Raw genomic sequence first — 21,985 nt, 5'->3', positions numbered from 1 at the left:
TAATTTTCATGTCTTTTTTTCTCTCTCTCTTTTTTCTGTTAGCGGTCTGTCTCTTTGGAGTTATTGTACTGCTAGGGCCTTCTTATGTCATTGTGGTTTGAGGTTTGTGAGTTTGTGTGTATGTATGGCTGTGTCAGTGGGTATTCAAATATAAAACTATATATAGGCTTCTCATATTCCCTATTTTTACAGACTAGACATTTCTTAACTTGTTTGTGTCTCTGCGTAGTGCGGTTTGCTCACTGCTGTCAGCATTTGTCCCAGAAGTTGGCTAAATTTGACAAAGCCTCCATTTTAACGTCATCCTCAAATAATAATATAATATGTATAATAATTCAAAAGCAAACCAAATAATGTTTGTTTATATGTTTTTATTCCAAAAATGCAAATAAATAAATAAATTATTTTGGAGTAGCCTTAAAGGGGTGGTTCATTGCGATTTCACTTTTTTATTGTTAGTTCGTGTTTAATGTTGCTGTTTGAGCATAAACAATATCTGCAAAGTTATGAAGCTGAAAGTTCTATGCAAACGGAGATATGGTCTTTTAAAATTCTGGCAGTTTAATGCCTACAAAAACGTCTGGTAGGGACTACAACAAGTTACTTCCCGGGTTCGTGACATCGCAAACCCAGATAAATTCATTAATTCACTCCATTCATTCATTCATTCATTCATTCAAAACTAGAGGTGCACGTAAAAACTCTCTCTCTCTCTCTCTCATTCAGCTCAGCTCCAATAATGAACTTTTCCAATTATACGCTTATTTTCACATGGCTGTGAGAAGCGTTATACATGGACGCGCGTGCAATTGCCGTACTGTATTAAAGCTTGAATCAGGATAAAACCGCATATTAAAAGCTAACATAAGCAGTAGCATTTACAAATAACAGCGTATCTAAAAGTATGAGACAACAACAAACAAAAAACATAGGCCTACCATTAAAAGCTGTGCTTGCACAGGTTCTGCACGATCCACTTCAGTAATATCCTCTGCTTCTCAATCGGGCTCAAACTGATAAGCGATATTAACGACGCGTTGTTTACAATACAACCAGAGCACATGCCGCTGAGGTGAGGGTCGGGACATTTAGACGCGCACTAGAGGAGGTTTAGCCAATCACAACACACTGGGCTAGCTAACCAATCAGAGCCCATCGCCTATTTCTGAGGGAGGGTTTCATAAAAGAAGGAAATTATCAGGGTGTTTCTCAAAGAAGGGACAGAGCGGTGTGGAATAAAGGTAAATTATGTGATATTAGACTGCACCCCATAAACACAATCAAGCCTAGAAAAAAAACAGTGAACCACCCCTTTAAGGTTTAGTCTTTATAAAATAGAATTATTTTTTATATAAAAACTGTAGATGTCTGCAGATGGATTTGTATGTCTGTGTGTGTGTGTGTGGGTCTGTTTAGATATATTCTGATTTAGAGTTGACACTTCAGTTATAGTGAGTAATGTTTCTTGTTTTCAAAAATATATGAAATCTATGACCCTGTGACTGTGTGTGTCTTCCATATGCTCTCTGTCTTTATCTCACAAGCACATGTGCATACACACACACACACACCTCATTCTTTCCTTGCCCAGTTTGGGGTGTTGCGTCTGTTCATTTCATTTTTCCTCCTCTCTCACTTTTCTTAGTTCTGTTGGAGTCTGTGCTTGTTTTCCTCCTCTTTCTCTCAGTCTCTCCCTCTCTCTCCCATATGAGCAGAACCCTCTCAACACTCCTCAGCTGTGAAGATCTATTTGACAGCGCAATAATTATTCTCCACACTCTCTAAAGAACATGATGAGCATGAGTTTAGTCACTAGCTCTGTGTGAGACTCTGGGAGTGAGCACTTTGGTTAGACCTACCTGACTGTCAGCCAATCAGAAGGCGGATCTGGTTGGCAGACTGACTTCTGGTTGGTTGGATTGGTGGTACAGATAGAATCATGCCCAGGTGGAGGAGTTTCAGACTACCCAAGAGAACCAGACCTGTGAGTACAAATGCTTCTGATGGAGTTTTGGATATGATTGGATTGGCTTGTGCTTTTTTGTAAATGAGTTATGGATTAGTGGTAGTTTTTAAGGGAGAGTGTGGCTGTGTTGTCTATTTCAATATTGTTTGGAATAAAGCATGGTTATTTACGTTTAAGCAACGTGTTCGTACATTGCCTCTCATATGTGTGTTACCAGTACAGAGTGTTAGTACAACACCCATTTGAATTGCCTCTTTTGAAAATGTATATACAAATAGCTCATCAGTTACACTGCTATAATATTAAAAAGTGTTTTAATAATGCTTTTTAGACAGTAGTGGCTATTTAATCAGCCCAACCAGTACCATCACCCTCTGATTTAACAAGTACTCTGTGTTTTCCCCATAGTAATTCTCAAATGATTTCAAGTGTCTCTGTTGACATTTGCACTTTAAATGTAGGAGTGTACTTGTGTGTGTGAGTGTTTTCTGTCCCCATAAGCATGAGCTCACATTTGGACTGTGCTTTTGGGTTGCTCGGAAGGGAGTGGCTGTTCATATTCTACTCCATGTGTTTGTGTGTTTAGTTAGTCAGATTTATATATATAATGTGTGTGTATATATATATATATATATATACACACACTGTTTTCAAAGTCAAACAATATTAGGAAGAAAATATTTAAATTATTTAAATGTATTAATTATTTTAAATATATTGAATGTATTTTAAAACATATTTAAATATATATACTATACAAATATAATATTATATAAATTATAAAAAATATAATATATTATATATATATATATATATATATATATATATATATATATATCTGTATATAATAATAATAATAATAATATAAATATATAAATTAACATTTCTAAATATTTGAATGGATATTAACTACTATATTAACTACTGATTTACTAATTATATAATGTATTCATGATTGTAAATTATTTTATGATAGTCAAGTTAAGATATTAAATTGTTACCTATTAGTATTATTATTATTATTAGGGACTGGTGCGAAATACAGCATATATGTATGTCTTCTACTACATGTTATTAATTTTACTTGAACTGCACATGTATATTTATAAGTTACCAGTACATCTTGACTCCAGTCTGCATGACGTCTGTTGTGAAGAAAGGAAAAGCATCAGCTAAATGTTCTCATATGGCACATATGCAATCCTGTCTCATTCTCTGTTGGTGATCATGCTTTCCTCATGGCTCGGAGTTCTGTCAGTATGGAATGGTCTGTTTCATATGGCGGGAATTCCTGTCCAGCTGTAAAGAATCAGGGAGGGAAAACACCCCGCGTTCCCTCGAGGAGGGCGTATCACTCTCCTCCACCCAATCACACACTCCTCCTTCTCTGCCTTCGCTCTCCAGGGACTCTAGAGTTGTAAACCTAGAATTATAGCCTTTTGTATTTCCATTGTAGCTTTGAGAAAAGAATTAATTACACACATAATTACAAACACATACACAAACTCTCACAAATGCTGCAAAGACAATTAACACACAAAAGTGAAATCTTCCAAGAAACATTTGCGTACATACATAAACATACACACATGTAGACAGTAAAGAAAGCACATAGACATTTGTTTTTATATAATGATGGGCACCTCCCATATGATTCAGTAGTTTTTAAATTAAGATGAGCTAACCCTAATCCAACTATTTGGGTGTTTTTGTATGTGCAGTAAATAGGTCTGTCAGTTTAGCATGGCAATTTATTTAAATATTTTTTACAAATTGTTCAAAATATTGGGTTCTAAAGCCACATTTTACGGTTATTAAATAATGTACTCATCTGCCATGTAATAAAATGTCTTCATTTTTTAGCAAAAAAATAGATTTCTTAGTTGCAATTAAGTTAATTATATATTTTTTAAACTTTTAAATAGCTTTCATCTCTAGATGATTATATAATTGTAATTTATTACATATATTCTTTGTGGGGAGTAGACAATATAGCATTGTGGCAGGCTGCATTATTTGATGAAAAATACAGTAAAAAAATTTTATTTTAAAATATTACTACAGTTTACAATTTAATTACTATTTTAATATATTTTAAAATGTAATTGATTTCTGTGATGGCAAAACTACATTTTCAGCATCATTACTCCAGTCTTCAGCGTTACATGATCCTTCAGAAATCATTCTAATCTGCTGATTTGGGGCTGATATTTCACATTACTGAATGATCACAGTCTTTATATACTAAAGTATTAACATGGAACTCTGAGGATGTCTGGAGAGTACAGTGGTACTACTACAGTAAATGTCCAAATGGCCATGGTGTTGTCATTGCATTATCTCCCAGAAGTGTTTTGGTACTTCTTAAAAATTTTACTGTGTTTATGAATGCAGCTTCAGTGTTTAATATGGGAAGAAGGCGAGTTTTGTTTTATTTTCCAGCTGAATGTGTGTTTTGACCCTCAGAACATGGGGAGTTCAGACATAACTACATTCAGGGAGCAGCGCTGTCTAGGGTGGGCCGCTGAGTCAGAACAGAACCGGTGCAGACACTCAACAGCAGAGTCTGAAGGTTTGATGTATTCAGGAAGGAGGTCAGAGATGGAGAGACCTCCATAGGAGAACAGCTGTTCAGACCTGCTTTTTCCTCACTTGCTCATCCTGTTTCTTATAGTCTTTAGCTCAGTTTCTGTTTCAGTGGGTGTGTTTGATGAAGATTAGAACATGCTTCTGTGTGTCTGTAAATGTGTGTGTGAGGTGTTGAATTGATTTTCTGTCACTGTAGGGTGAGTTTGTCTCTGGTGGTGATGTGTGTATTTGTTCAGTGAGCTAGTTTCTCTCTGCAGCCTGACCATCCTTTATTTCTCTCAGCCTGCCCTGTTTTTCCTTTCATTTGGGACAGTTTTGTACAGTTCTAGAAAACTTTTTCTGCATTAAATTTTTAGCACAAATGTGGTTTGATCTTCATCCAAATCATAAAACTTAAATTATGCATTCACAATGCACTGTGAGGCATTTCCGGGTTGAACAGAATATTTTGTGGGAAATAATATAGTGTGGTACTTTATATCCACCAGCATTTGACTGCATCATGAAAAAACTTTTAGGTTGCGAAGAATAGCATTTGAAATAGAAATCTTTTGTATGATTATACATGTCTTTACTGACACTTTTGATCAATTTATTGTGCCAATGCTGAATAAAAGACTATATATGTTTTTCTAGCTCAAACTTTTGTTTGGTAGTGTATTGAAGTTTCCAAAAGAATATTAAGCATCAAAAACAGTTTTTAGCATTGATAGTAATCAGCATATAAGAAGGATCATGTGACACTGAAGACTGGAGTAATGATGCTGAAAATTCAGCTTTGCATCACAGGAAAAAATTACATTTTAAAGGGGTGGTTCATTGCGATTTCACTTTTTTTAACGTTAGTTAGTGTGTAATGTTGCTGTCTGAGCATAAACAATATCTGCAAAGTTGCGAAGCTGAAAGTTCAATGCAAACGGAGATATCATCTTTTAAAATTCTGGCAGTTTAATGCCTACAAAAACGGCTGGTAGGGACTACAACAAGTTACTTCCCGGGTCCGTGACATAACAAACCCAGATAAACCCCACCCTCGGGAAAAGGCAGCAAAGGGGGCGAGGCCATGCTGCGCTGCTTTAGAGAAGAGGAAGAGAAAACTAGAGGTGCTCGTCAAAATCTATTCATATATGAAATGCGATTCTGTCTTCTAACGATTCTAATGGATTCACAAGTTTCAAAATCAATGTTCTAAAGCAGCGGTTCTTAATACTGTTCCTCGCATCCCCTGCTCTGCATACGCTCTGCATCTCTCTCTCTCTCTCGCTCTCTCTCTCTCTCTCATTCAGCTCAGCTCCAATAATGAACTGTTCCAATTATACACTTATTTTCACATATGAGAAGCGTTAAACATGGACGTGCGTGCAATTGCCTTACTGTATTAAAGCTTTAATCAGGATAAAAACGTATATTAAAAGCTAACATAAGCAGTAGCATTTACAAATAACAGCGTATCTAAAAGTATGAGACAACAACAAACAAAAAACATAGGCCTACCATTAAAAGCTGTGCTTGCACAGGTTCTGCACGATCCTCTTCAATAATATCCTCTGCTTCTCAATCGGGCTCAAACTGATAAGCGATATTAGCGACGCGTTGTTTACAATACAACCGGAGCACATGCCGCTGAGGTGAGGGGTGGGACGGTTAGACGTGCACTAGAGGAGGTTTAGCCAATCACAACACACTGGGCTAGCTAACCAATCAGAGCCCATCGGCTATTTCTGAGGGAGGGTTTCATAAAAGAAGGAAATGCTCAGGGTGTTAAACACAAACACAATCAAGCCTACAAAAAAAACACTGAACCACCCCTTTAAAATATATTAAAATAGGAAACAGTCCTTTAAAATAGTAATAATATTTCACAATATTACTTTTTTTACTGTATGAATGCAGCCTTGGTGAGTATAAGAGACATCTTTAATCAACATAAAAAAATTTAATTATTACAAACTTTTGGCCAGTAGTGTTTGTCCAAATTAATAAAGATATATACACTACCATTCAAAAGTTTGGGTTCAATAAGATTTTTTTATGATGTTACTAATATTTTAGAAATGTTTTTATTTTATTTTTTCTATTCTGAAAAACAATTTTTTTCTATACTTTCACAAAACTGTTCTCAACACAGATATAAACACAAATCTAATGCATCCTTTCTTCCTAGATAACAGTAAAGGCTTCATTAGAAACCTTAAAATGAAAGCTAAAACCAGTTTCTCTTTCTCTCTGTAGCTGTCGGGTGGCTGTGAGCAGACTGTGGTTCTGCAGGACTTTGTTGCGGGATCAGTGGGTGAGTTGAGCATTCAGTCGGGTCAGACCGTCGAGCTGTTGGAGAGGTCTGGAGAGCGGCCCGGCTGGTGTCTGGTGCGGACCACCGAACACTCGCCCCCTCAGGAGGGTCTGGTTCCCAGCAGTACCCTGTCCGTGTCTCACTCTCGCAGTAGTGTCGACATGGATTGCTTTTTCCCACCTGGGAAAGGTGAGTCACTCCCACACAAATGTTCACTGCCCACAAACACAGATCATGTCTCACTTTCATATTAATATTTTGATACATTCGTTGAGCAAGTCTTTGTCATTTGCATCAAGATATTTTTGATGTATTTGTGCTCATCTCTCTTTTGGCAGATGCATTTATCCAAAGCAACTTACACTGCATTTAAGGTGTACATTTCATCAGTTCATGCATTCCCTGGGATTTGAATCCATGGCTTTAGTGTTGTTAGCACCATGCTGTGCTGTTTGAGCTAATACTTTTATGAAATTTTACACTTTTAAGATCATCCTGAGAATTCAGTCAGTTGCAAAACAATTATCATAATATAAAATTAAATGTTTGTTGCTTGCAAAAATAATGATTTTGTCAGAAATAATAGGTCATCCAAAAATGTCTGTCATCAAAATTCTGATAATTGCTATTATTGATGATTAATAATTAATTATAATTAACATGAATTAGATACATTATTATTAATTTATTAAAACAGTCTATCATAATAAAAAAAATACAAAGACTGAAATCAGATTTCTTTTTTCCTCAATAAGTAAAAAAAAATGATTTGACACTCCCTAGGTAATAAATATAATTATATAATTCTGTTAATATTGTATCATATAGGGGGCCTTCGAAATATTTAGTCAAAAAGATTGAGAACCACTGATTTGTAGTATTTTCGACAGCCTCAGTTACAAACTACGTATATTGCATGCTAAAGAGCACCTTTCACATTCTGTTCAATAGCTCCTTTTGGGTGAAAAGGCCATGCAGGTTTCAAATAAAGCATAATTAAGTATATAGAGACAATAAATTTTCTTTTGAATGATTTATACCTTTAAGCTGTTGTACTATACACGCGTCGACGGCTCTCTGAACAGCATGTGTTCTGGCTTCTCCCAGGGGAGCCAGTTCTGCTCTCGGTGGGTGAGGTACAAATAGGGTTTGATCATTAATTAGCAGGGTGCTAGTGATGCTCCGAAAAGCTTGTGTCCTGCTTTGATCCAGCTCAGGGGATTGGTGTATGTGTTTGGTGGGGCTCCAATCCTGGGACTTCACACACTATATCCACATCGAATGCATGAGGAAACATTTTAGTTTTCAATTCACCTTTCTATAAGAGGGTCTTTTATTGTGGTAGTGATTTTTAGAGGTCAAAGTGAGGACCATAAGGGTGTAGCTTTGCTTTTTTGGGTCAGAGTGGTGTCAGTGTGTACATTTAAGGCCCCATACTGTCTGAAACGGAACACTCTGCATTATAGTCCCTTTACTTCCCGTTGTCTCCCTGCACTGCTCTTCCTGTATTTAGAAGAACACATTTCTAAACATTACCCCAACCTCATGACTGTTCAGGCCTGGATCTAAGAATAGACAGAGGAAAGGGGGAGCTGGCCTTTTCCAGGTAGGTTTCAAGAAAAACCAATAAATAGAAGATGACAGGTCAAGATGACTGCTGAACTAGCTATGTACTATCACATTCTTAAGTTGTATTTAACCTGGAATAGTTCTCCAATGATCTCACTTAAAGAGTTTACCATCTGTTCCCTCTTTTTTCTGTATTTAGTTATCATGTGCATTTTTTATGCCTGTTCACACTTTTGCCTTTATATTTTAAGTAGGTGATAGTGGTGTGTGTGTGTGTATGTGTGTGTGCTGCTCTGTATCTGATGCAACAGAGTGATAGTAAACAGAAAGTGATGCATAGTAACACGGAAAATCTTTAGTCAGGCATGACTGTTTCTGAGACATTCTGTCCAGTGAAACTGTTCTCTGCACGCTACGCTACACCTGTTGACTGGGCTTTTTCAGTTCTGTTATTGGAACTTCAGTCCTCTTATTATTGGACAGTCATGTTGATGTTTTTGAAACTTTGATTTCAAAATGTTGTCACATAGTTAACCTGTACATTGTAGAAATAGAATTCCAAGTAGGGCCAGCCCAGAACCTGAAACAAAATGATGCACAATATGGGCTGTCCTCTTTGAGATATTAAAATCTGTGCAATATGCAACACATTTTCTCCTCACTTGAGCTGTAACTAAACATTAAAGCTGTCCCACAATGTTTCATATTTTCACACAGAGGTGACACTAGCAAACTTCAAAGGGGCCCGTAGGATAACTTAATAAGCATTAAAGGTGCAGTAGGAGATCTTGGGAAATGCTAACTTTAGCCTGATAGCACTGAAAGTGAACGTCCCACCCTCCCTGCAATCGCCGTCCAAAGCCACGCCCCCTAAACGCATTTACGCTCACAGACCAGAATACCAGAGACAACATTACTACAATAGGCTACATCAACGGTTCCCAATTCCAGCCCATGTTCCGAAGTGAAGTAAACTTCAACAGATTTCCCCGGCTCATGGAGTAGGGAGCAATGAACAGGGATCATATCGATCGGAACACAGTTCATTCACATAGCTCACTTCTAACGAGCTGGCACGCGAGGACTGGATTAACCGCTGGGCTACATCATGTGTCATTCACCGGTGAGAAAACTTTAAAAGTACAACATTAACAGGAAGGAAGATCGGGTTGTTGATGTTTGTCTGCCATTCTCGCTCTGTCTGCACAGCATGCGTGAACGCGCTGATGACGTATCCAGTCTGCGTGAACCGGGTGCGCAGAGGTATGCAGATACATACGTTGACAGGCAGGTAGGAAAGCTAATTAAAATGCTCGGACCAAGCGTTTTGATTGGACGAACATTTCTTGATCCTACACCTTCCACAGAATATATAAATACAGACAAATACATTTAGGCCACTTAACTTAATGATTGCTATCGGGATGTGAAGAGTCTTTCAACCAGCATAACAAAAAAAAAAATTTTTTGACAATCACCTATTGCACCTTTAAACTACTAAAAATCTAGATTTTTCTTATTTTAATCCAGGTCCCCATTGTCTTGGAAATCCTGAAAATAGGTAGTCTCATTTTTAAAAATGTGATTTCTTGACCTAAATTAATAAAAATCTTAAAAATCCATTTGTACCTATTTTATAATTAAAGGGGTCATATGATGCTGCTAAAAAGAACATTATTTTGTGTATTTGGTGTAATGAAATGTGTTTATGCGGTTTAAGGTTCAGAAAACACATTATTTTCCACATACTGTACATTATTGTTTCTCCTCTATGCCCCGCCTATCTGAAACGATTTTTACAAAGCTCATCGGTCTGAAAATGCGAGGTGTGCTGTGATTGGCCAGCTATCCAGTGCGATGTGATTGGCCGAATACCTCAAGCGCGTGACGGAAATGTTACGCCCCCTTATCACATTGTGATGATGCCCTGTCAGGCTGGAGCGATGATTCAAAAACATGAAAACCCATTATAAACGAGGCATTCGTTGCATCCAGTGGGGACATAATTATGGATTATAATGACTTGTACTGTCTTTTTACGCATTGCGTTGCATCGCGCCGCGTAAACATAAAACCATGTCTGCATTTGTGATCGGAGAAATGACAAACAACAAGCCCTACTCTACACTGCCCCAAAAAATCACTTTAAATATATAAAATATAAAAAACTTACTTGCGTCTTTGAGTCAGAACAGTCGTCATTGTAGTCTACTCTACTAGGATCAGTAAACAGTCCTCCATAAAATGCGCTGCACACATCTGAATATTTGGGTTGGACTGTTCTGGAACAGTGTTGTAAATACAACTTAACCACTGATTTCTAGTCGTGTCCATTTTTGGAAGGCCAAACAAAGTAGTTTCGCTTTCACAACGAAACATAGCGTCACACACGGCAGTCTTGAGTGAGCAGAGGCCGGGGGATAAAGTGAGGAACGGCCGGCGGGCTGAGTGAGCGTCCGGAGGGCTTGCACAACCACATGTGACGACCCCGGGCTGGACTCCGCTTCGTCCACGGTGAAAGCCACGGTGAAAGCGATTCACAGCACGAAGTTGATGTATTTCCTCAGCAACCAGCACGGATCAGCTCTAGGCATGACGAAGCGGATATCGGCCTCTTTTGGAAGGCCAAACAAAGTAGTTTCGCTTTCACAACGAAACATAGCGTCACACACGGCAGTCTTGAGTGAGCAGAGGCCGGGGGATAAAGTGAGGAACGGCCGGCGGGCTGAGTGAGCGTCCGGAGGGCTTGCACAACCACATGTGACGACCCCGGGCTGGACTCCGCTTCGTCCACGGTGAAAGCCACGGTGAAAGCGATTCACAGCACGAAGTTGATGTATTTCCTCAGCAACCAGCACGGATCAGCTCTAGGCATGACGAAGCGGATATCGGCCTCTTTTGGAAGGCCAAACAAAGTAGTTTCGCTTTCACAATGAATCACACAGCGTCTCCACGACATGGCAGCAGCAACAATACTACAGCCAGAATAAAAGTTATGCCTTCTTTCTTTGCGTGAACATTTGGGCGGCGTTATGCAAATCTTCCCACATAGTGATGTAGATTTGTGGGGGCGTGTTAGAATGAGCCGTTTTAGGCGTGGCTGACTCTTAAATTTTATATAGAATATCTCTTTAGATTTGTGACTTTAGTCTTTGCAACTTTACAGATCTTCTTTATGCACCAAGAGCTTGTAACACTCCAAAGAGAAAGGAAAAATTGAAATCGCATCTTATGACCCCTTTAAATACATTTTCTAGTTATGCCTATATCCAATGTACCAAAATATTTTATTAAATGTATTTTTAGAATATGTGAGGGGAAAAAAATTCTTAATCTTTATTTGGTAAATCATGAATGAATGTAAAAGTCATGTAAATTTGTTGGTTAAAGAGTGAGAGTTCCTAAAACTTCTGGAATCCCTATAATAGTATCGGAACAATATGATAGGTCTTGGAGTCATAACAAATTGAGAACCAATAATCTAGAAACATTCATTATGCATATGAATATGGCATGTTGCAATGCAACCATAAACAAATAAATAACACGTTTTTCTTTTCATCTTGTTTGAGACGTGTTCCGCCCTGTATTCTCACATTACTCCAGGTGTCATTGTTTCTCTCACTTGTGAATAACCTAAATCAGTCCTACCAATTGAATAGAGCCAGAATATATCTATTAAAGTATAAACATTTAACATTATTGTAGGAAATGTCGGGTTGACCCTTTGACCCTAACCTCAGGTTCTTATCGTGACTTTATCGTCTTTACTCACAAGAATGAGCTTTTTAGTGACGTGTGCATATCTTAGATGTGTGTGTGTGTGTGTGTATTCTTGAAACCACTGAAGTGGGGATGAAGATCTTGTGATATAGACACACCCTCTCAAAAATGGGCCACTGCAGCTTGCAGACGTAGCTGATTTCAGGATTCACACATACACACACACACACACATACACGCACACCCACATGAAATATACACACAATAGTACTTTGTCTTTCCCTGTAACAATTTCAAAACAGGGACTCCTGTTTCTCCTGTCTTGTGTGAAGAGAGATTTTTATTTTTGCATATTGGTTTAGCAGATCTCAGTGTGAATTCAGTGGAACCTTCCTGTATCCCTTTGCGTGAGTGTGTGTGTGTGTGTGTGTGTGTGTGTGTCTCTGTGGCCCCTGGCCCCTCCCCTTTATTGTGAAGAGTAGCGCTGAACTTCCAGCTGAGCTCCAGTATTGAAGCAGACAGAGTCAAAGTGTCCTTCACCTCCTATTCCGTCCTTCTCCCTTTCTCCTCCTCTGTCTCTCACCTGACGCACATATGAGACAGTGAGCGAGCAGCATGCGGAGCGGGAGGTTGTGTTGCTCTTGTGGAGTTTGTCTCAGTTGGATTTTGGGAAAGATTCGCTGTTGTGATGGCGCAGGTGCGTAACTCAACACGCTGGAATGTATGCAGATGCGTTCAGCTGAATTTTTCTTTTCGCAGTGTGTGGAAGCATGTGGATTTGTTCATGTTGCCCTGTGGGAGTTGGCTGATGTGTGTCTGGGTTAATGATTATGATTGAGTTTTGTGAATGCTGGTATTTAATGTAACGGTTCACTGATCGGAATCCTGGAGATCTCAGATGAGCTCAAGGGTGTTTTGTGTGACTCAGCTGATGGTCATTTACAGACAACAGGGTTTGGTGTTAAATGCAAGATCATTGATAATTTGAGCAGTGTTGTCACTTTAGTGAGTTCTTTTGGAGGTTGACAAGCATTTAAATTGTAAAAAGTGAAAATGTGCAGTTGTTACTTTCATCCAAAGCAAATAACAGTGAATGTAGAGGATATATTTTATCAGTCCATGTGTTACCTAAGAATTGAACCCATGTCCTTGGTGTTGCTAGCGCCATGTTCCATGAGTCGCGCTACAGAAACACCTCTTAAGGAGCTTTTTTTTTCTTTTTTTTTACCCATCTGACCCTTAAAAATGACTTTCTCTGGTTCAACCTCATGCGGTCAGGTTACAGTTGTATTATAAAAAATATGATATTTTTGACATTTGACCCTTTTTTACTTTGTCTTTCATGTCTACTGTTTTTTTTTTCTTTTGAAAGCATAATTAAGTGTTAATGAAAAATATCAAATACTGTGTCTGTCTGTTAGTATGTATTGTGTCTGTCTGTGTGTGTGTGTGTGTGTGTGTGTGTGTGTGTGTGTGTGTGTGTGTGCATGTTTATGTGGTTTGAGGACACAAATTTGTATAATAACATGGGTATGACATAGGTATTACAACGAGAAGGTGATTTATGAGGACATTTTCAGTGTCCCCATAATTCAAAAGGCTTATAAATAATTCAGAATATATATTTTTTGAAAATCTAAAAATGCAGAAAGTTTCCTGTAAGGGGTAGGTTTAGGGCTAGGGTTGGTGTAGGGCAATAGAAAATACGGTTTGTACAGTATAAAAACCATTATGCCTATGGAGAGTCCCCATAAACCATAAAAACAAATGTGTGTGTGTGTGTGTGTGTGTGTGTGTGTGTGTGTGAGCAATATACTGCCCCCTCAAGCTTCTCTGTTTTCCTGTAACCTAATTTCTCCATCAACAAACCAATGTGTCTGCTGTTCCCTCTGCTTTGAAGCTCAAATCAAGTTCCCTGCTCCGTTTGATCATTTCTTACCCTTTTTTTTCTTGAAGAATAACATGCTCTTTGAAGATTTGGCACATTTTGGTGACTCTGTGTGTGTGAATTAGTATCAGGGGTCTTCAGTCTTTTTCAGGATAAGGACCTCTTGGTAGACAGATTGATGACACAGGGACCCCCTCTACTCTTATTGACTGACTTATAAAATGTTATTACAGGGTTATAATAATGTTAATAGTACCAGTATTTAAAATATTGCATAGATAGTAAGGTAACACTTTACAATAAGATTCCATTTGTTAAAATTAGTTAATAACATTAGTAAACATGAAGTGACAATGAAAAACACTTTAAAAGCATTTATTAATCATAGTTAATGCTAATTTACATTTACTAATACATTATTAAAAACAAAAGTTGTATCTGTTCATATCAGTTAATGGACCTGAGCGAAGATGAACTGAGATGCTACAATATTTTTCATTTAAAAAATTGAAATAGTTTATATATACAGTATATATATATTCTCTCCATTTTCATTTTAATTTAAGTTAGTTTGTTTTGTCATTTTGAATAGTTTTTGTTTTATTTTTAATATGTTTATATAGTTTATATTAATATTATATTTCATGTTGGTAGATCAAGTTAAACTAATGAAAATTAGAAATGTCATGGCAACTAGCTGAAATAAACTTACGTTTTTTTTATATTATATTTATTTTTTTAAAAGGTTAATTTATTTCAAGTATTGTTTTTGAATGGTTTTAGTTCTAGTTAACTGCAATAACTCTGCAATGAACAGACTGATTACAAAGTTAGCTAATGTATTTAATTGTAAAGTGTGACCGGTAACACTTTACAATAAGGTTCTATTAATTAATGTCAGTTAATGTATTAACTAACATGAACGAACAATGAACAATACATTTATTACAGTATTTATTCATCTTTGTTAATGTTAGTTAATGAAAATACATTCACAGCGCATTAACTGTTAACAAGCACAACTTTTGATTTTAATAATGCATTAGTAAATGTTGAAATCAACATTAACTAAGATTAATAAATACTGTAGAAGTATTGTTCATTCTTAGTTCATATTAACTAAAGTAGTTAACTAATGTTAACTAATGAACCTTATTGTAAAGTGTTACCGTGTGACCAAATAATCATTATTAATGTACGTACAGAGTCACATGAACAGTATGGTTTATTTTAATTTAGCATTCTTTAGCATTGCTCAAAGTTCATATTTGAATAGCTTAATGCTGTTAATTTAATGCATATTGTCATGCTTTTGACTGAAAAATTATTTGAGATCAATAGCAATAATTGACAGACCCCCTGCGGTACTGCAGCTGACCCTAAAGAGCATGAACACAATACATTTGTTCCTGTGTTTTCTACAGGACTTCTAGTCCTGTCTTGTTTTTGTTCTGGATAGAATGTTACTTCAGTAAATTGTGTACATGAGAATGGCTGACTGTTTATTTCAGGTGGGTGTCTCCTCTGATATTGAGAGAGAAATGTAAATAAAGTAGCAGTATGAAGATTCGGTTTGTCTGGAATGCTTGACTATGAGGCGTCTGTTCTAATGACAGCAGTGGAACTTGAGGAAATAAAGCGTAACTCTAACAAAGGCGCTTTATCCCGGCACGTGGTCAGCGAGGATCCTCCCTGAGGCTGACAGGACAAGCAGAGCGAGATCCAAATGGTGAATACCTGAGAGGGGGTGTTGGCGGGGCAGTTTCAGGGATGGATGGGGGTAAATGGCTCTTTGAAGAAACGTGTAACAAGGAAGTGACCTTTGTCCCATTCTCACCCCATGGGAAGTTACTTACACAATGTCTGCGGTAACTCAGTATTGCAGTGTCTGAACCAGCATTGAGTTAATGATCTGCACTGAAGCCGACAGCAGTGAGCATGATTACACTTCAGCTTGTTTATCTGGGCTCATCCTCTAAGGATTAACCATATTCCTGGTTATTTGTTACTTACAGCAATGTCTATGGACGATGTTAATTAGCGCACATTTTGACTCATCCCTTTGCTCTTAACAAATATAAAACACAGTTACAGTAATACGCTTGCAGTACTAGCACCTTTTGGTACTGGTGGGTTTAAAAGCAGAAACATAAAGCTCATAATTTAGCTACTTTTTGGCACTTACACGAATTCCTTACAGAGAATTGTTTGGGCTGTAAAGTTGTCTCAGTTTGAGGAGGGAATAGATTTTTAAAAATACTTACCAAACCTGCATTTATTTGATTAAAATAGTATTAAAAACAGTAATATTGTGAAATATTAATACAATTTTTAAAAACTCTCTTCTATTTCAGTATGTTTTAAAATGTATTACTATAAAGGCACAGCTACATTTTCAGCCATTATTTTAGTCTTCAGTGTCACATGATCCTTCAGAAATGTTTTCAGTTGTTTTTTTGGTTTTTGAAAGAATGAATTAATGGATTGAAAGATGAATAAAAGTTTTAAAACAACAGCATTTACTTGAAATAGAAATCCTTTGTAATCTTTAGTGATAGAAATCTTTTCTGTCAATTTTGATCAATTTAATGCATCCTTGCTGAATCAGAAGTATTCATTTCTAATATAAAAAAAAATCTTACTGACCCCAAAATTTGGTTTATTCCCTTTTTCACCAGCAACATATAGCCTATTCGTTGGGTTTTTTAAATGAGCTTGTCAAAATCACACTCTAAAAAATGCTGGGTTGTTTCAACCCATTGTTGGGTCAAATATGGACTAACCCAACTGTTGGGTTAAAAAGCTAATTTAAAAATGTAACCAAAATTTAACCCAACAGTTGGGTTAGTCCATATTTGACCCAACAATGGGTTGAAACAACCCAGCATTTTTTAGAGTGCACAGTTACATTTGCATTATTTTTCTTGTTTAATTACCATGATTACTCTAGAAAAGGGATACATACTATTAATTTACACATTTAATATTTATATTTACAGATCCTTAGATGAGATCCACATAACAAAATGCAGAACTGTAGTTCAACTGTACTTTTTTTTGCCTATAGTTATGTAACAGCCCTTCCATGTGCATTTGTGGTATCTTGGACACCAAGTGAAAGTATCTGGGTTTGCTTTTTTAGCTCGTCGTAACATAAGTTGAAAGATTGGAGAAATCTGTACACAGACAAGTCTGATAAGCAGCTCTATTACACCAGTCTCATGCTAACACACGTTATGTTGAAGTGTTTTCAGTACTTCAGTATGATAGTTAAATAGTTAAATAACTAGATATTTGATTTTACAATCTGAAGGAGAATTAAAATGATTTTCTGTGGTAAATTCCACATGCTGTGAACTCTACAGTACCTTGGTTGTGTACATTCCCTTTGTTGTGATGTCCTGCTATGTGGAGTTTCAGAGTGCCTTTATGCTGAGATCAGGTCAAGCTGGTTTTTTCACTCTACAGTTGCATATAACCTATAGACCAGACAAATGCTTTTCCTTTCACCGCACCATGAGGTTGATGTCCAACACAGTCTGCTCAGGTTTCTTGGCTTTTTGCTGTTGGGTTTGTTTCTGTGGGTTTTGGTGTTTCAGCTGGAGTGAATTTTTCTTCAGTGGTCTGAGCTGGTAAAAGGACAATTTAAAGTTATGTGTTATATGGAGATTTTCTGAGGTTATGTCATGTTATAAATGTTTTGACTTTGTATATTACATACCAGTTTCTAAATTCTATATTATGTTGGAATTGAATTGTTTGCTTTAATTGGTTGGCTGTTACTTGCAGTGTAGGATTTCTGTAAAATTAATATCACTATTTACATCTTTTTTTTTCTTTTCTTTTTTTGTGGAAACCATAATACATAATAGAATATTTGAAAAAGAATTATTTCTAACAATGTAAAAATGTAAAACTAAAACCTTGAAAACATTTTGTTACTTTATGAAATAAACTAAATATGCATTGTAATTTGAAAATAAAATAATGCATTTCAGCTAGTTTCCAACATTTCTATTTTTTTTGTTTAATTGACTAAAATGAAAATAACTGAGACTAAATAAATAAAAATGAATGACTGTTACTTCCATTGTAAGATTTCTGTATTGTGAATATCTTTTATGTAATTTCTCTGTCATTTTTGTTCAACAGAAAACTGTCCTGTGGGAAGTTCAGAGGTCAAATCTGAGTCCGCCGCATCGCTGCAGCCGCAAACATCGGTGACATCATTGCCGACCGGTTCTCCGGGACCTAAACGCTCTGGAACTACTGGAAACACATTAAAAAAATGGCTCACCAGCCCCGTGCGACGTCTCAGCCACGGCAAGGGCGACAACACTAATGCCAAGAAACCCAACAACAAACAACGTAAACGAGATGGCCGCAAGAGTGTCGAATTGGGACCGGCGCACCAAGACAGCACTGAAGAGGTACAACAATTAACCATTAACTATTTAGGAAACATGCTTGCATAAGATGGCAACGTTTCAACATTCCAACATTGTGATAATACCTCATACCAAACAACGTGTAAAAATGCACTTTCCTTTTAATCTGGGACCACACCTAACATCACATATTTTAGTCTGCTCAAGCATTTGAATGTAAAAGAGCTTCCTCTACAGATGCATGTTTAATGAGAAGTGTGCTTACTGTTGGAGGTTATGAATGATAGATTCCTTCCGGCACTTCAGTGGCGGTTTTAATGAATCCATTGAAATGGGTGTGACGTTTTCTCTGTTTCTCTAAAGAGAGGAAGACGAGGAGTGAACAGCGGAGGAGAGGAGGAGGCTGAAGACGAACCCCACACACCCCTTCCTCCCCCCATGGAGATCATCAAGGACCCCTCCGCTCAGGAGGAGAAGGTGAAACACAGACTTTCTTTAATTTTTTATTGTTGTTTTGCCCTTTTCCTTTTTTGACTCTGCATGCCTCGCCCTGTTTGTTAAAGGAACAGTTCACTAGACATGTGCCGGTATTCGGTAATGCGATATATCACGGTAATGAATATGCACGATATTGTTATCGTGGGCACTTCTAAATACCGTGAATAATTATGTATTACAAATTATTCCGAATTTTGAATGCATTTTAAGAATACTTTTCCCATCAACTGGTCAAAATGCACAACACCGCTGTATGCTGCGTGAAAGACGCGTGCGCTATGTGATGTAAACAAGCGTGGACGAGAAGCGCATGGCGGAACATGTGAGAGACGCTCTGGATGAAAGCGCACTTTCACTCTCTGACAGCAGATGGCGCTAAACTGTAGAAATGCAGCCGTTAAGCCCTGTTCACACCAAGAACGATAACTATAAAGATAACGATATTAGCGTCCACACCAGTGAACGATATCGTCTGTTTATTCTAATCGCACATGCGTCTGCCGCTTTAAATCCTCGATCTCGTTACAGCAGGATGGATTCTGATTGGCTGTCAATTTTTTATCGTTCATCAGCTGGAGAAAAATCGTTTTGAAAGGGATTCCAACGATATCGTTTCTCTTTGTCTTTATCGTTATAGTTGTGGTGTGGACTCTGCTATTCTTTAAAATGGAGAACGATTTTTAGAACTATATCTTTATCGTTATCTTTATAGTTATCGTTCTTGGTGTGAACGGGGCTTTACCCTGGAAACCCTGTAAACAAAGCAGCTGCACTACTTTCTGTTTCTGAATCGTGTTTAAATGATTTAAACAGCCATTCAGATTTGTGTTTTTGCTACGATGTCCGTCACAGCGCCAAATACTTAATATTTAGACTTAATAGGCTATTTATTTTTTAAAAATTGTACATTTTAATCTGGACTACAACATGCCCTAGATATTGTTTGAAAGTGTTTTGATTCTTTATTGTTCGGTCACACTTTACATTAGGGCTTCATTAGTTAACATTAGTTAATTCATTAGTTAACATAAACTGCCAATGAAAAATTCTTCTGAACATTCATTAATCTTAGGTATTCCAATATTTAATATTGGTCATTGTTAAAATCGAAAGTTGCAACTGTGTTATTTAATGAGCTAACATGAACTAAGACTTGTATTTTTTTTAACAAAGATGAATAACTTCTGTAGCAAATGTAGCTATTGCTCGTTGTGAATGTTAATGCATTAACTAAGGTTAACTAATGAGGTCTTATTGTAAAGTGATACCTATTGGTCTTTATAGTTCTTTTGCACTTTAATCTGTGTGAAACTTTTAACTTTATACATGTTTCTGTATTACTTTATTGCATTTAAATGTTCAGTTATTTTTGTTATAAGAAAAAAGTTATTAAACATGTTATACCGTATTATGACAGCACTTTTTTCAAAACTAAATTTCAATATCGCGATAATACCGTATACCGTGATAAAAGCATTAGCAATTAATCGCAACATGAAAATTTGATACCGGCATATCCCTACAGTTCACTAAAAAAAATGAATGGAAATTTTGTCATCATTTACTCATCTTCATATTGTTCTAAACCAGGCATTCTCTGACTGTTTTGTCAGTCGAACTAGTTTGACCTAAATTATTTAGTACCTCCTGAAATTTTAAGTTAATATTTCAATAATTCAACAGTAAATTTGCATGTTCACAGTTCTCTGATATTCGTAAATGGCAACATGAGATGAAGGTAAACTAATAAAATATGTCATCTTTTTAGTAAGTGTTTTGTTTTGATTATGTAAAAAAGTACTTATTTTAATGTTACATTTTTATTATTTTATTAATTATTAGCTTTTCATCAACTCACTTCCTTAACGTTCTTCAGTCAACCAATGGCTTTCTTTCAGATCTTTTAAATGAATCATTTGATTCAGTTCACCAAAGTTTTGTTCAGTAAGACAAACAGGTTTGAAATGACATGAGGATGAGTAAATGATGACAACATTTTTATCTATTCCTTAAACACCTTTTACCTATTGTTTGTGTATCATATCATCCTATCTCGCTTTCTTTTCACTTTCTCTTTCAGACTCCAGAGCCTGGCTCTTTCCCAGTGTTGGGTAGCGTCACACCATCTGATCAGATGCCCAGAGACCCAGAAACAGAGCAGAAGAACAAGGCCATGAGAGGGCGAATGTAAGCATCCGTCTGAGTGTATGACGAGAAGAGAAACTGCTAAATGAATTCAACAACAAATAAAGATTGAAATCTTAGTGTGCTAGGTAGAACATGTGGATGTTCAAGTGTATTCTGATATCTCTCGTATCTCCCCTGTCCACAGGTTTGTGTTAAATGAAATGGTGCAGACAGAGAGGGACTATGTGAAGGATCTGGGTGTCATAGTGGAGGTATGTTATAGGTATATGTTTTCTGTATCACGCTACAGATTTATAAAAGTTACTGGACAGAAATTAAACAGTGATCTGAAGAACGTAGTGTATAATGTGACATCAAGAAACTTTTTTCTAAACTCCAGATAATCGTATACAGTGCAAAATGGTTAATAATAAGATTTTCCTGACCTCAGGTGCCACAAAGAACCATTAACGAAGCTTTATTATGAAGTAGAGTTTCCAAATGTTTGTTTTCCTCTTTTTTCCTAGGGCTTTATGGGAAGGATTGGGGAAAAAGGTGTTCCAGAGGACATGGCAGGGAAGGATAAGATCGTATTCGGGAACATTCATCAAATCTACGACTGGCATAAAGAGTAAACCACATCTCTTTTCATGCTGTCAGAAATTGATACCATCAAAATAATCAGCATGCAAAACGTGCTCGTAACAATTTCCTGGTTGACATTAGCAATAACACACTACAGAAGGAAATGGACTGAATTTCTGAGTTTATACACCTGACAAAATGTTTTCTGTTCTTATTTTTAAAGGTTCTTCCTCTGTGAACTAGAGAAATGTCTGCAGGACCACGACAGACTGGCTGAGCTGTTTATCAAGCATGTGAGTTCATCAAAATGAACTCTGTGTGTGTGTGTGTGTGTGTGTGTGTGTGTGTGTGTGTGTGTGTGT

At 36.9% G+C, this 21,985-nt stretch overlaps 1 protein-coding gene across 1 annotated transcript in view; it reads left to right on the top strand.

Moving 5' to 3' along the window:
• The window catches only part of LOC107584838 (kalirin-like), a 97,112-nt gene that overhangs the window by 58,173 nt on the left and 16,954 nt on the right, over positions 1 to 21,985 (top strand). The window contains exons 31-37 of the mRNA XM_016271601.1: positions 6,788 to 7,034; positions 18,178 to 18,455; positions 18,777 to 18,890; positions 20,992 to 21,098; positions 21,244 to 21,310; positions 21,566 to 21,669; positions 21,847 to 21,916. Coding sequence (XP_016127087.1) covers positions 6,788 to 7,034; positions 18,178 to 18,455; positions 18,777 to 18,890; positions 20,992 to 21,098; positions 21,244 to 21,310; positions 21,566 to 21,669; positions 21,847 to 21,916 — 987 coding nt within the window. The remainder of the gene's footprint in view (positions 1 to 6,787; positions 7,035 to 18,177; positions 18,456 to 18,776; positions 18,891 to 20,991; positions 21,099 to 21,243; positions 21,311 to 21,565; positions 21,670 to 21,846; positions 21,917 to 21,985) is intronic.

Source organism: Sinocyclocheilus grahami, unplaced genomic scaffold (genome assembly GCF_001515645.1).
Source record: "Sinocyclocheilus grahami isolate Dianchi unplaced genomic scaffold, SAMN03320097.WGS_v1.1 scaffold63.1, whole genome shotgun sequence".
Classification (NCBI taxonomy): Eukaryota; Metazoa; Chordata; class Actinopteri; order Cypriniformes; family Cyprinidae; genus Sinocyclocheilus; species Sinocyclocheilus grahami.
The sequence above is the reverse complement of the archived record's forward strand: the minus strand, read 5'-3'. Positions and strand labels throughout refer to the sequence as shown.